This window comes from Perca flavescens, chromosome 23 (assembly GCF_004354835.1).
Source record: "Perca flavescens isolate YP-PL-M2 chromosome 23, PFLA_1.0, whole genome shotgun sequence".
In the NCBI taxonomy this organism is placed as follows: domain Eukaryota; kingdom Metazoa; phylum Chordata; class Actinopteri; order Perciformes; family Percidae; genus Perca; species Perca flavescens.
The window spans coordinates 17,691,002-17,707,119 of NC_041353.1; the positions used below are offsets into that span (position 1 = coordinate 17,691,002).

Here is a 16,118-nt window from a genome sequence, read left to right on the forward strand (position 1 = left end):
CTGAGTGTGTGCACGTGCGTGTGTGCGTGCATACTCACGTAGGAAATGTTTCTCCAATAAGGCAATTTCCAGGTGACCTTTGACTTCATTGAGTCGGTCCGACTCCGACCTCTGGAAGTCCTGGATGGCCGCAGCCATGGTAGGAGACCCCGAACCTGCCTGCACGCAGACACAGACGCAGACACAGACGCAGACACACACAGACGCACACAGACAGACACACAGACAGACACATTGCATTCACAAACAAAGAAAAGAAAAGAAAGAGAGGTTTGGTTTTAGAATGACTTGACAACAAAATACATACAAGAACGCAAGGAGGGATTTCCCATATGATGTAACACACATCCACACAGATCAGCATGGCTCCATGACTCACGCTAACGTTTCCTCTCCCGGTTAAAGTCCAGCTGGAGCGAGATAGGATGAGGAGAATCCCCCTCTTCTGACTACAGCAACACTGAATACTGACACGCCCTTATGACGAAGGGCTTTAACCCTGACACACACACACACAACTAGCAACACAACATGTGTGTAGGTAGACAGAGAATGACGATGATTGAGAGGTGACGACTGTGTGAGAGAGGGGAGTAATGAGGGACAGAGTGTGAGGAAAAAAGGGATGAGGAGGTGAAGGAGGGAGAGGAAAGCGCAAGAGGAGGGGAGAGATGGCTGTGCTAGCTGCTGATGAGCACTGCAGGTTGAGAATCGCTGCTCGACTACAGCCGGTGTCCTTTAAAATTCTCCTGCCACACACACACACGCGCACACGCGCTGCAGCAGCTTCTCCCCGACAGCAACCAGCAAGGCTTGTGTGTGCCTGCATAGACACACCGCAATGTCTTTCGCTGATGTGCTCTCTGCAAAGAGAGAGCGAGAGAGCAATAGAGAGAGAGAGAGAGCAATAGAGAGAGAGAGAGAGAGAGAGAGAGAGAGAGAGAGAGAGAGAGAGAGAGAGAGATAGCACAAAACTGGCATTGACCTGAAAACATGCTTTTGGAAGAGAGCCAAAGCTTAACAAGATAAGGGGGTGGGGAGACATAGAGACAGAGATGGAGAGAGCGTCCTTGAATAAAGAAGCACTTCAAAGAAAACAAATGGACGCCTCTTCTGGAAGTGTGTCATTGCAAAGAAAAAAAAGATGTTGACTGAAGAGAAAGAGGAGTGTGAGAAAATGAAATGGAGACCGGAGGATAAAGGAGAGGCAGAAAGAATAGACGTGGATGACATGGAGAAGATGAAAGGAGCAGACTGGGAGGGAAAAGAAGTTCTGCTGCATTACGAGGGCTCAGCTACAGTGCTCTTTGGTTTGGATTTAGTCAGCTTTGTTTTTTGTTTTTTTTAAATGCTATGTTAAATTGCTAATGGTTTGGTCCAAGGACGGTACAGAACGTAAGCACACCTTCATGTCATTTAATGCGGCCGTCAGCTCAGTCAGTACCACCTGGTTGTCAAAAGTAGGTCAAGCCCCGACGTCACCCTAGGCGATTATCGGCTGATTAATTATTATGTTCCCCCTCTCCCTCGGTCATGTCTGAAGCTGATGTGAGCGTAGGACTCTCACTGTGTTGTGCTAAAAACTCCATTAGCTTTTCCACGACTTGCGTGTTTTAAACAACGTGTTAGTGAATGCTGTTAAAGCCTTAACGTTGTGATATTCATAGCTGCTGTACTTTTCTACTTCTAAATTCTAAATGTAAGACTAATCTTCTCTGTCCGGTGTAAGACATAGGTGAACAGATGTTGCCAACACACTTTTTTATTTATTTATTTATTTTTTTTTTTTAAAGCCACAATCAACAACTCAGTTTTTCTTTCGGTCATTTCTACTAGATGAACTGCAATCAATCACCAACACCAAAAGAATCAAACCAAATGATACACGTTTATGTGTGTAACGGTCAACAGACCACGGCATTTTACTGGAGTACATTTGACTTAGACAAAATTCTACATTAACGCATAGAGCGATGTCATGATTGTTGCATTTCATTCGTCTCCTTGCCACGTGTCAAAACATGGCTATAATCAGCACTGCTCGGCTGGGTTTGGTCGCTTCACGTTGCTTGCGCGGCTACATTAACTGAATGTGGATATTGTTGATGTATTACGGTACTAATGTTATGCTGCTTCCTGTTGCTCTGCATGGATTCTGCACTGTCTTGAGTATGCTTATTTTGTTGCCGTTACTGTCTTCATGGCGTCTTGTTGTCATCGGTCGGTAAATGTTTAACCTGTACTAATGTCTTGCTTTTTTTTGTGTTGCTGTGGTCTCAAAACATCTCGCCAAAAGGACTACAGTTACAAATTAGCGAGCTGGCTAACACAGGCACATTTACAGTAATGCCGATTACCATGAGTTGTCCTTATAAATAAAATTAAATGTATAGGGCTGTCCTCGATTAAAGAAATTCTTAGTCGACTAACACTTATATGATTTTGTTGACTAATCGATTAGTTGATTTAATTGACAGAGCTGTGCACTTTGAGAGGTGGTTAAGACTAGAAAAGCACAATATAAATGTAGTTAATTAACCATCTGTAAAACTGAGTTTCTCCACAATTAATCCTGCAAAAGCACCACTTTAAATCTTGTGTTTACCATAAATGTGCTCATAAGTTTCTTGGAAATGGGTAATTAAGCATGAATAAGCATAAAAAATGACTTATCAACTAAAGAAATCTTAGTCGACTAAGACCAAAACGACCGATTAGTCAACTAATCGACTAAGAGGTGGCAGCCCTAGAAATGTATATGACAAAGTACTGAAAAGGTATTCTGAAATGTTTGTATGCACTCAATCTTGCTTTTTTATGTTTATGAAGTCATTTAAAAACTTTCAAACAAGCCCCAACTATTCCAACACTGAAAACATCCAGATACTCATTTATAAACTCTCTTTGTCACTTCTAAAGACCAGACCATCTTTAACCTGAACCTCGTGGTAGAATGTCATCAATCAATCAATCAAGAATCTCTCAGATTTCAAGTGTCTCCATGATTTACACTTTTGTTGTCTCTGACCGGATACATTTGGGATGTGCTGTGTCATGTCCATACTTAAACTCATAATACAGCATTTACAGCTGTCCACTGACTTGCCTAGAGTTGTGGCTCTACTAGACAAGACACAGTTTCCACACTTAGTCCACTGTGGACCCAGCTCTGCACCTCTCTTCTTCAAATCAGCAATTTCCTGCTGTAGCTCTAATATAAATCTTTTATTGTGTCTCTTTTCTCCTCGGTCATCGGTTGTACTTCTCATTTGATCCTTCTTCCTCTCTCTGCGCTCGGCCTCTAGAAGGACACTGTCACTGTCCATGGGTTGCACAGCTGCCTCAGTGCAGAACTGACACAGAAATGTCTGGTTCATCCAAAAGAACAGCTCCAGGGATCTCACATACTTTTTAAATACTCGTTCTTCTATGTTGTGAAAAGGCGTGTGCTTTTTTAAGACTGCAACTTTCTCAAGAGGCTCAATGTGTCTGACAGTAGGAAGGGTTTGTACATAAGGTGTGATTTCAAGCCCTTGTTCTGCTCATAAACACACATATCACAAGAGACCTTCTCCATGTTTGGCACATTGTTGGTGCAGCAGGCTGGCGGTAGTTTTTTTTTTTAATCAGCCATGTTCAATAATTAACCATTAACAGAATTAGTATGTCACAGAAAATGGTGTTGGACACCGATAGACCACATACAGTAGGTGTACCAGTAGTAGTGCACTGCACATTTTATAAAATGTGTGGATGTGAAGCAAAAGGGCATGGTAACTGCTTCAGAGAATCAGCTGAGGCCACAAAGTAAAAAAAAAAAAAAAAAAGAAAGTCAGTGGAATTTGTGACTTTGATCTGTGAATATCGGGCGTTTATGGCACATCCTGCTACATTACTATGCTGTCAACATTAACAGGCTAATTGAGTAAATAATATGAAATGTGTTGATATAGTGGTTATCCTCTACAGACATTGTTATCTGAACCTGCCTGTTCTACTTTCACTTTTTTTCTGAGAAACCATACACCCTCCTCCCTACCCAACCGGATTTCCAGTTAACCCTGTCATTTTCAGAATTATTATTACATTTTTTTTTTTTTAATTGTGCACACTGTCTGAGAAGTACTCAAGCTTGTTGCCAACAGATGACCAAGAGTGCAATTCTGCAAAATGTGCAAACTCAAATATTGTCACTTTAAGTACAAATGAAACACTTTAACAAAACACAAAACATTTCAGCTCAGTATGCTCAGACCAGACTACCAAAGTTATTTAGGCAGCAGTCTTCTTAGTAAAAAGACAACTACAATCCTTCACCGCAGCATTGCAAGGGTGCAATCCACAGCACCTCATACAGCTAGTTGGCAAAAACCCACATTTGATTTGATTTAACATGGGTTATACAAGTCAAAACCATAAAAAACAACTTGCAGTTTGACTTTAACTACTTATTTCAATGGAGAGATTACAGTTCAGAACGGCAGACTGTATTTGGATTGATTTATTTTTGCCATTATAGAGTTGATCTTTGGCCCTCAAAATAAAACTGAAAGAGATAAGAGATTAGGTTTTAAATCCTGAGGATATGATTACAGGCTCAAGCATTCATGACCCCCTACTGAGAGTACTGACTTCTGCATGGGGTGGCAAATGTAAGAGGTGTTCAGCACTAATGGTTGGTGAAGTGGCTTTTAATCATAATTTTAAATAGGCTACATGACATTGGAGGTTTGGGAGACTGTTAATCCAAAAAAGAAATGCATCTAATCAAAATGATATTCATTTAGTGTTAATTGATATTGGGGATTATTCCTATGTTATTATCAAGCACTTGCTTGACCTGCATCATATCATCTTACCTGGCTGGTTTCTAAATGTACTTTAGATGTACTATAGATAATGAAAAAGATGACACAAAGTATGACAAATGCAGTGAGGAAGCCATCTGAACTAGCAGAACGAGTAAGACGAGGCCAGTGAAGTTGCATGTAGTTGTCTGTGCTAGGGCTGGGCGATAAAACGATAACGATATGTATCGCGATAGACACATAATCAATATCAATAGAAAATGCGGTTGATAAAACATTCGATAACTTGTTTTTCTTCATCAGAAGAAACCAGAGGTTGTGAATCAAGTTTGGTTGCATGAACAAAGGCCCTCAATCTCTGGCAACCTAGCAACGTAGGGAGTGACACTCTAACAGCCAATCATGTAACAGTATCATGTTTGGTTGCGCCACATCGCTGTCTCGTGTTCTTCAATAACCGAACCGGCGTGGAGTGGAAAGTGAGTGCCGCAGCGAGCGAGGAAATCGTTGATAAAACAGGAAAAGTCAGTATGGCGGTTTTGGGGATTTTATAAGTCTGACCGTAGTCAGACCAATGTTGTCATACTGTCGTCCCCACCTACACTGGTAACACCATAAACTTGTTTTACCACTTTAGCCGCGCTCACACTTTGGAGCACAGCCGTATTCGCCATCAACGTCCAACAACATCTGCAGCTTTGGCACAAGCACAGCCGCCATGGAGAGGTACTTTGCATCGCCATCAACGTACAAGCAGCAACCGCCAATCATCTGCAAGCAGCAACGCCGGCTTACTAAAGCAAGCAGCAGACCACCATGGAGAGGTACTCTGCATCAGCGCCTTACTAAACGCTACAAGCAGCAGACCGCCATGGAGAGGTACTCTGCATCAGCGCCTTACTAAACACTACAAGCAGCAGACCACCATGGAGAGGTACTCTGCATCAGCGCCTTACTAAACACTACAAGCAGCAGACCGCCATGGAGAGGCATCAGCGCCTTACTAAACGCTACAAGCATCAGACCGCCGTACTCTGCATCTTACTAAACGCTACAAGCAGCAGACCGCCATGGAGAGGTACTCTGCATCAGCGCCTTACTAAACACTAAAGCAGACCACCATGGAGAGGTACTCTGCATCAGCGCCTTACTAAAGCAGCAGCAGACCGCCATGGAGGTAGGTACTCTGCATCAGACCGCCATGGAGAGGTACTCTGCATCAGCGCCTTACTAAAACTACAAGCAGCAGCCCGCCATGGAGAGGTACTCTGCATCAGCGCCTTACTAAACACTACAAGCAGCAGACCGCCATGGAGAGGTACTCTGCATCAGACTTACTAAACATTACAAGCAGCAGACCGCCATGGAGAGGTACTCTGCATCAGCGCCTTACTAAACGCTACAAAGAAATAACGGAGGCAGACATGCTGAGCACTGTCCAGAAGCCAGGTTACCAACCTAGCACTAAACCTGCAGAAAATAGTTCCTTCTCAGGTTTCTTATATTTAGCTAACACTTTGCACTATTTTATGACACTTTAATAAGCATTTCTTACTTATTCTTTAATTTTGCACCTTAATGTTAAGAGATAATTGTTAAGTGTTCATTGTGATTTTAGACCTGTTTACATTTTAATTATCTGAGTGTTTTCCATGGTTGTGTTGACATTTCTGCTTTTATAACTGAGGGGATTATAATCAGAGCAGGGTTAAGTTTAAAATAAAAATGTTTAAATTTAATATATTTTTCTCCTGGTCCTTATTTTAAATAGGTCATAAAAAATATCAATAATTATCAATATCGACCGATATGAAAAACTTATATCGTGATACAGTTTTCAACCATATCGCCCAGCCCTAGTCTGTGCAATGACTGAACACCATCTGCCCAGTGACATTCTGCCTATTTAGTATGGAGACACAGGCTGGTTTGTCATAAAGTCTCAGTGCATGTAGCCCAAGGGCACACTCTGTCTTCGTTTTAACATATGAGGTAATAAAGGTGAGGTTTTGAGGCAGGTCATGTGATCTGGTCCTGGAGTTTTTCTGGTGGGCTCCAATTGGACAGTAGGGACCTATGAAGGGCACTACGCAGGGAGGATGATATTGCATGCCTGTGTGTGTGTGTGTGTGTGTGTGTGTGTGTGTGTGTGTGTGTGTGTGTGTGTGTGTGTGTGTACGTGTCCTAGCAGGGAAGGGGGCTAGCTTGATCTATTTTGGGGCTACTGAGCGTGACATCAGTACAGTGATGTGGGCGATGCCCTCCCAGCGGGCTGGTACTGAAGCAGGCAAACACCCGTACACATACAGACAAACAGCAGCTCACAGACACACTGTACACACAGGAAGGCACATCCATGCAAATACACATATTGCACATGCCCACAGAATAAAAAAAAGGGCTACAGTCAGTTAGATCGCCGATTAAAAGAAATATTGCTCCACAACCAATGGTTATGGTCTAATGAGGTGTTGTCACTAAGTACCACTTACAGTATTTACCACCAGGCCTTGTGCAGCTTTCAATGGGATGCAGGAAAACCCACAATAATAATCCTATGCAACAGTCATTTCAGCTGTCTATTTCAGGAGAAACAAAGAGAGAAAGTAAAAGAACGACAGAGATCGCTGGCGCCTTCATTCAGGAAATGATACAATCAAGCGACTAATCCTGTGTTTTTAATCTTAAATCTTCCTATCAGTGCATGTGAATGAGGATGACGATGGTACTGCCAATTTAGTCATCCACAAGTACGATAGAGAGATCTGCAGACTTCATGAAATATGAACCGTATCTAGCGTGGGAGGTAGAAATATCAGAAAACATGATCTGGATTTGTTTTTTTGTCAAGGCTGGTAAGTTTGTCCTTTCTCACCATTTCCTCTTCATCCTGTCCACCTCCTCCCCTCTAGACATCTCAGAGACCAACCTTCTGAGGCTCATTTCCTGTCCTCTTTCCTCCTTTTTCACTTTGCCTGCTTTAATCTTTTCTCTCCTTTCATTTTTCCATTCCCTTCCTGTGATCCAATATCTCTTCATCTCACCACTGCTTTCACTATTTCTGCTGTTGATTACCATCTCTATTCCATGTCCCCCATAGGAAAATCTGTATTGCTGTCATCTCTTCCATTTTTTTTTTCATCATGACAACCCCACCCTCCATCATTCTCCTTTTCTCTACGGAGTAACCAAAAACAAGATAAAAGTTGAATTAAACAAGGATTAAGTGAAACAACATAGGGTTGTTTTAAGTCCTACACATGTATTTAAGATAGCTAAAGATGCTAAAACAACAACAACAACAACAAAAAGGTTAAACAGCGGCTACGAAATTTCTCCCTCCCTATGTTTTTATTTTGTGGTATTCTGGAAATTATGCTAAAATCACACTGAGGTCAAAGTGTCCTTTTCAAACGGAATAATTCATGAGTACATAAAAAAAATAAAATAAACACTGCTATGTTCGTCCAAGCCAGTCAAGGCTAAAAAGACATAAGCAAGTTAATCATTTACTCAGTATGATACATGAATAGACAGAGAGATACAAAAAAGGAAGAGAGAAAGAATGAGAAAAAGACAAAAGGATATCAACCGAGGTAACACAGTGAGCACTCACAGGGTCTCGCAGGAGCTCCTCTGTGTCGCGCAGAGCTGTTCTGGGCTTCAGCTGCATGTCGTCGCTACATTCGTTGTCGGAGGCAGGCGGCGACTCGGCCAGATCCGGGAAGTCGTCTCTCGTCCTGGGGCCTCGGAAGCGGATTTTGTCCAGGCGCTTTAGCATGGTCAACACCGCGCACCTGGGCTTTACCTTAACATGGCTGACGGCAACCCTGCAGGGACACAAAACACGGGGGCTACGGTTGGTATGGCTGTGTAATAAACTGCTTTTCTAATACATAGAAATGTACTGAAGTGGTAATCCTTCCCTTTGCTATAAACTGGACTTGCACATTTGATGAAGGTGACAAAATACGGAAAAGAACATAAAGCATTGTAATTTGACCCAAAAAGCTTATATTCCATGATTTATTTATTTATTATATATATATATATATATATATATATATATATATATATATATATATATATATATATATATATATATATATATATATATATATATATTATATTAGGGACTAGGCATGAATAAATATTTCTCTCGTTTGTCAAAAAGTCATTTATGAAGTAATCAGCAAAATAATTTATTAAATGTTATATAACAGATATTCTAATGGATTTTTGGAGGGGTAGTGTTAAAAGTATTGTCAATACCAATCACAGCTATAGAGCATATATATGGAAATCCATGTTTTAGAGCTGGGGTCTCTATGTCATTAAAATCATGTTTAGAAAAAAAGTCTAGAAATATCAAGCTGATAAAACAACATTAAGTATGTTTTTGAGCTTTTGAGAGGGCCCAGGTCTCCAGGACCCAAAACAGAACATTAAGGTTAGTTTAAAGATTATCTACAACATAAATACAATCTCTTTTGAATACCCTCAGCGGTATCTTGGGGTTTTAGACAAACAAGAATAAGAGTCTACAGCCATGCTGGCAGCTCTGTGAGGATGTACTTAGACATGAGGTGCTTTGAGCTAAATACTAACACTAGCATGCTCACAGTGTCAAGCTAAACAAATGGTGACTTTTACTGTGATGACAGATTATTTTATCAAAGTAGATGCTACTAGGTGCTATCTCTTTGGGGTCTTATTTTGGAATGCATCTCAAAGCTTACACTATGTACACTGTAAACTCCATATTTACCCTAATCTGAAATTGTCGGACATCTACACCTATTTTAATTCCCCAGGGTAACACATGATATATCACATGCCAAACTCTAACCTTTGATGCTATTGAAGCTCTAACCTTGTAAGTGATTGGGTTATGCTCTCCCCTTTGGCCTATACAGGAAGATGGAACCAGTAACCCTGTTAGAGCCATGAAAACCACATCCTTTCTCTCCTCTAGCAAATAGTTGACAGCAGCAGATCTGCCGACCTCCTTTATTAATTTCATTTCCATGGCGGGGAGCAGCAGCAGTGGATGTGAGAGGTTGTCAAAGGCTCAATGCTTGTGTTTTGGTATCAAGGACCGAGATGTAACGATGACAGCTAGAACAGTGGGGGCTGTTTGTGTCATCTTACAGAGTCACAGGAGACAAGCTACGGTTTCCTCTGCATTCAGGAGCAGTAGCCTGATACTGCCGTCAAATGAAGCCCACTGATACAAACAAAATACAGACAGCAAATATGACCTCATTAATGCTCACCAAAAGAAAGGCCAATATAAGCCAACTACAGTTCAAATTTGACATAGCATCAAAATGGGTGCCACTTTTAAACCACAACAGGTGCTAAACTGTTACTGGCAATGCCTCTGCAAGCAAACAGTGATCCCCTAACTGCAGTTCACAAACCTCCTTTTGGCCTATAAAACTCTGACTGCACTCAGTGTTGACGTTCTAGCCACCACCTCCATGAAGTCCTTTCATAGGAGAAATGTTGACTGAATGAAATAGTGTAACCCCTGTAGTACTACTCTACGAGGTCATCATCAGAGTAGATATGACTGAATGCAGTATGTCAACAAAGTGTCACAACAATCTGTCCTCCGTTCCAGCAGCTAAGCACCAAGCCACAGAATGTGAAGTCAACATGAATGAGTTGATTTTTGACTGCAGTGGTTTGTCATTGGGGAAGAGATTACGTTTTACTCTTCTTGATGTAATCCTCAAAGATATTTAATCTGCTTGACTGGAAGCACATTGACACGAAGACTAGCTGACAGACTACGAAGATGGTTGTCTGACTGATAAACCACAGGACTGTTTTTGTGAATAATTAACATGCTTACATTTCTAAAAACTCAGTAGAGTGTTGACTTGCAACCTTCTTTTTTTTTTTCAGTGAATACACATTAACATGGTATTTAGGCTGAATGAATGAAAAGTAAGAAAGTAATTAACCCAATTACTTTTATATCATGTAAATATAGGCAAAGGGTACATCCCAAATCCCTTATTAGATCCATCCTCACGGGGCCTAGACATCATTCTGGTCTCTTATTCTGCCCCTCAACCTCCTGGTGACTATGTTTTCCTACAGTTGGTAACTTCTCTATGCCTGTACAACTAGGGCTTTTTTGACTGCACACATCCGATTGAGCCACACACATCACAATGGGAAAGTCCAAAGAGCTCAGTGCAGACATCAGAGGGCTCCATCTTAATGATGATTTTTGGGATGTCCGGCTACTAAATTATTTTCCTCACATTATTCTGCTGACATCCTGGATTATTAGAGGATGCATTTACAAGCAGAATAGCAATACATTTTACGGGGAAAAACACACACAGACTAATATTTCACATTCTGTTTTGTCATATTGGAGGACCTCAATAGTAACATTTTAAAATAAATACATTGCACTGGCAGTAACTGTTAGTCCTTATTATCAGTGTTGGGAGGTAGGGCTAGGCGATATGGAGAAAATCAAATATCACGATATTTTTGACCAAATATCTCGATATCGATACAGAGACGATATTGTAGTGTCGACTATTGGTGCTTTCACAAAATGAGATTTTTGATAAATAATCATCAGTAATGTGGATGTAATGACTAAGTGGGTAAAGGCAAATAATAGAACAGTTACAACAGTCTGGTAAGTTCAGAAAATGACATCACTTTACTATAATGCAGTCTTTAAAATCAGTAAAAGACAACACTTATGCCATTTTACGATATAACGATATCCAAATTCTAAGACGATATCTAGTCTCATATCACAATTTCAATATAATCTTGATATATTGCCCAGCTCTAGTTGGAGGAACTAAGACACAAATAAAAAAGGCAAAGAAAAACATTTTGCCACCACATGGGCACATATAAGTGGAAATCGCAGAGTTGACTGGTGAGTGGAAACTGGCAGCTTGATAAACACTTCACACCCTTCTCTTCTGTCCAGATGCTTGTCACAATAAAATCTGTTCTCACAATCACCACCTGAGCCAGCCTACTCGGTGCTGCAGCTCAGTAAGCCACTGGTGAGCTCAAACTACCCACACTTACCTACCACAAAACCAAGCCATAACAATAGTCACTAATGCACCCAAGATATTAACATTTTTTTTCAATTGAAAATGCAATAAACAAATCACACTCCATTCAGCCATAATCTATATAAACTATAAGCTTTTATTTGACATCACATTACTCGTTTCCATGCAAATCCACGCATCCTTTAACTGCAGTGCTACCTTTTCTTTATTTATTTTCTTTTATCTTCCTTTATTTCTTTCTCTAGTCCAGAGGCAGTTTCAACCACAACGTCATCTTAAATAGGAGGATGAAAAGATGAAAAGACAGGAGGAGGAGGTGGAGGAGGAGGAGGAAGAGGCTTTAGCTCAAGGTCTGATCACTATGTGAATGTTACTGTGGGAATACACACAAACAGGCCTCATGATACATTTGCTCAGTTATGTACAAACACAAGGACACCTCCATCCACCTTTACCTAATCATAAGTCATTGCTAACACACCAGCCCGGGGAGAGGCTGGTGCAGTCACACAACACAACAACAGATAGGCAAAGATATGCACACACACATGCACATAAAACTAAATGACAACGTAGCACACACACACACACACAGATGGTGTTTGATTATTACTGCATACATTACAGCGTTTCCCAGAGAATTAGAGTCCATTTGTGGTGGCGGGGTTAAGGGATGAATGAGCGGTTTGAGGGGGGAGGAGAGCGGGGAGAGAACGTCAGTCTTCTGGACACCCAGCCCGCTGCTCCGAAGCCTGGCATCACCATACAGCTACGGTATGTATGAGTTCACCTGGAACTCCCAAACAGCAAGTATGTTGAGTTAAGTCCGTTTAAGTGTCTTGCTCAGGGACACATTGTTGATGTATCGCAGTGGGAATTGAACCAAGATCTCCCACACACAAGGCATGTGTCATATCCACTGCGCCATCACCACCCAAGATTTTTTATGGGTATTTCCACCTTTAACGATAGGACAGCTCAGACATGAAAGGGGGGAGAGAGGGAGGGAGACTTGCAGGAAAACAGTCACAGGTTGGATTGGAACCCTGGACCTTCTGCATTGAGGAATAAACCTCTGTATATGGGTACCTGCTCTACCAACTGAGCTAAACGGCCACTAGTTTACCTACCAAAAAGTAACTGATGTTATGTAGAGTGCGCTGTAAAAACCTCTAACGTTAGCTAATGTCAGCAATCGTAGCTAACGTTAGGCTCTCTGTGGAAAAACTGACAATACTGACTTGTATCTTAGGAGTTCCAGGTGAACTTGTGAAAGCAGTCAAAGTGACGAGGCAGCCGCAGGACTAATCATAGACGGGTCCGAAAGTAACAGAGAGAGAGAGAGAGAGAGAGAGAATAAATGTGCTGTGCGCAGCTCTACAATGAAATAAGATTTTACCCATTATAAAATAGTAAAAAAAAAAAATAGCAAATCAATATGTGGCAGTCAACGTTTATATTGTGGCAGCTGCCACAGGTAAATCAATGTATGGGAAACACTGCATTAGTTAAGGGTGAGTAGCTTAACAAGCCTGGTGTGTGTTTGCTGTACAAGCCTACAGTATAGGCCTACCGTTTCTGAGTGTGCTTGAGTGTGTGTGTCCGCACGTGTGTGTGTGTGTGTGTGTGTGTGCGTGCATGTGTGTGTGTGTGTGTGTGTACACTTATGTCTGTCTGCCTAATCTTCTCCTCATAACCCATAGTAGCTTGAGGTTACTCTTGGTCACACAGGTCACACTCAATGCAACAGCCAATCACAGTCATTCCTGGCTATCAGGCTGTAAGAGGCAGTCTAATGCCTGTTGCCCAACGGATCAGTATTTCTCAATTTTATAACAGACAATCATGTAATGTAATCTTCAAATACTGCAACTGTAGTTTCTACTAGAGCTGAAATTAAATCGACAGAAGTTTAATCAACTATTTTGATCATCAGTTTTGTCACACAAGTCGTTAAAATGACAAAAACAACGTGAGGATTTATATCAAGTTTTACACATAGATCACTGTAAATTGACTATATTTTGGTTTTGGACTGTTGGTATGCACTATTTTTCATAATTAAAATGCATTTAAGAAACATCCATTGTTGGTCAATGATATTCAAGATACAAGATGTAAAGTCGTTATTGAGCGGTGGAGCCGCAGTATTGAAGTCTGCCATATCAGAGTCCCACAAAAAATTATAGAAAACATCTTTGGGGCTCATTTTTGTTATCGATTCATCTAGCAATTACTTTCTCAATTAATTGATTAATCCATTGGTCAATATAATATCAACCAATAGCTTAATCACAAGTTTCCAGAGCCCATGGTGAAATTGTTTACTATCATAGAAGAAAAAACAGGGAATAATCACATTTTAGAAGCTGGAAGCAGTATATTTACTGTTCTTAAAAATAATTTTGTGATTCATTTCATTTTCTGTCTTTTTGACTATTTGTTTTTGCTCTAGGTCATAGCATCCTGTAAAGCAGCCTAATTCTCCTTCTGAGCTGAGCAGCCCTATGTCTTCACCACATTACACTAATCACAAGCCAAGATTACAAGTAAAGCCTGCAATGTTTTACATTTATTTTGCATTATTATGGTTCTTTGTTTGGAACCATTTATGAGCGCTAAAACATGCATCACATTCTTTTATGTTTTAGTACCAGGTCATGGTTACTTTTCATCTGATTATCAATTTGTTTGGCTCATAATGTACACTGAATGTTAGGCAGACACACCTTTAGGTTTTCAGCTGTACACCAACACACTCATCTTACTTTAATAACTATTCAGGGACATGACCTTACTATAACCCCTGGCTATGTACATCTATAAGAGGATACTGGCATGGTATAGCCAAATGAGAGTAGCTCTTTCACCAGTTATGTCCTATATAACGGTTGCCTATCAACCATGCATGAAGGGAAAAAAAGAGGGGGGTGTAAGTGGATTACTCAAACAACCACATACTGTTGAGTACACAACACACACAACACAGGCGAGAGTACTCACACAAGTAGGCCACATTCTGTATTATCTGGGACATTAGGCAGTCAGGTTTTATGTTTCCAAATAACAGAAAGTTTGATAATGAGCGCTTGTTAGCTGGAAATGCCAGTGTAGGGTTTCCGTTTTGGGAACTTATGAAAACCTTGTTTCCTCATATAGGTGCTCTCTCTCGAATGTGCTGCATACAACCATGCAAGGCCAATCTATCATCATCCACAAGGTTTTTGACTATAAAAGCATCACGTCAGGTGGTGTAACTGGTTTGTGTCAAATGGGGTAACCAGTATTTTTCTTGAAAATATGACGTGCAGGTAACTTAATGTTTGATAAAATGGAATACTCTAATCCACTGTAAAAACACATTCTGTCCAAGATTATTTAGAAAACAAAAGTTGTTTCCAGCACGTCTACCACTTGATATTGCAATAACAAATATAATTTAAATTTAGAATCCTTAATCTATTTTTGGGTGACATTTTGAAATAGGAGTTATTTGTATGAGTGCACTCACAAACAATGTAGTGGATGAAATATTAAATATTTATCATTCCTTTGTGGTTACACCACTTGGGGAAAAAAAAAAAAAAAAAAAACAGTGAAAATCCTATTTCAAATGAAATAAAATGTACACACAAAATATATATTTTAACAAAACTCAAGAATGCCTTTAAAAAAGCTTTTTCAAAGCTTTTCAATGTTCTCATCTTGCCAACCCTTTTTCATCATTGACCCAGAAACAAGGCTCAGTATAGCAGGAGGCTCACCTGTAGAGCTTATCTCAACTTCTACAAGTTCCATAAGACACTGTGAGACAGAGAGAGATTTTAACATGACCTTTGGATATCTCATTTCATTGCCAGAATTACATAGAATGTTCCAATGAGTAGCTTCAGCTTTTGTTTATCACTTTTCCTGCATTCATAATGAAGAGACAGGCAACAGATGGTCAGAAGAAAAAAAAAAACATCAGGCTACTGCCGTGATGAATAATAACTGTCTGTAACGAGACTAAGTATGTTGCCAGGTAGGGCTGCATGATATGAGGAAAATATCTAATTGCGATTATTTTGACTGATATTGCGATATGATTCACGATATTGGGAGGGAATGGTCGTTTTTGTATCATTTCCATTGAAAATTATTAATTATTGAAAGAAATTAAAACAATTATAGTGTGATTTTTGCGAGGATCTGTACCAAACAAAGATGTTTCCTGTAAGATAGGATTTGTAAGCTGGGA

The 16,118-nt window shown here is 40.4% G+C and overlaps 1 protein-coding gene across 2 annotated transcripts in view; it reads right to left on the bottom strand.

Annotated features, from left to right (window-relative positions):
- gramd4a (GRAM domain containing 4a) overlaps window positions 1-16,118 on the bottom strand; it is a 56,522-nt gene that overhangs the window by 37,679 nt on the left and 2,725 nt on the right. For both annotated transcript variants that reach the window (XM_028570381.1, XM_028570380.1), the window contains exons 2-3: window positions 8,425-8,638; window positions 39-159 (exon numbers count right to left, since the gene is read on the bottom strand). In XM_028570381.1, coding sequence (XP_028426182.1) covers window positions 39-159; window positions 8,425-8,638 — 335 coding nt within the window. The remainder of the gene's footprint in view (window positions 1-38; window positions 160-8,424; window positions 8,639-16,118) is intronic.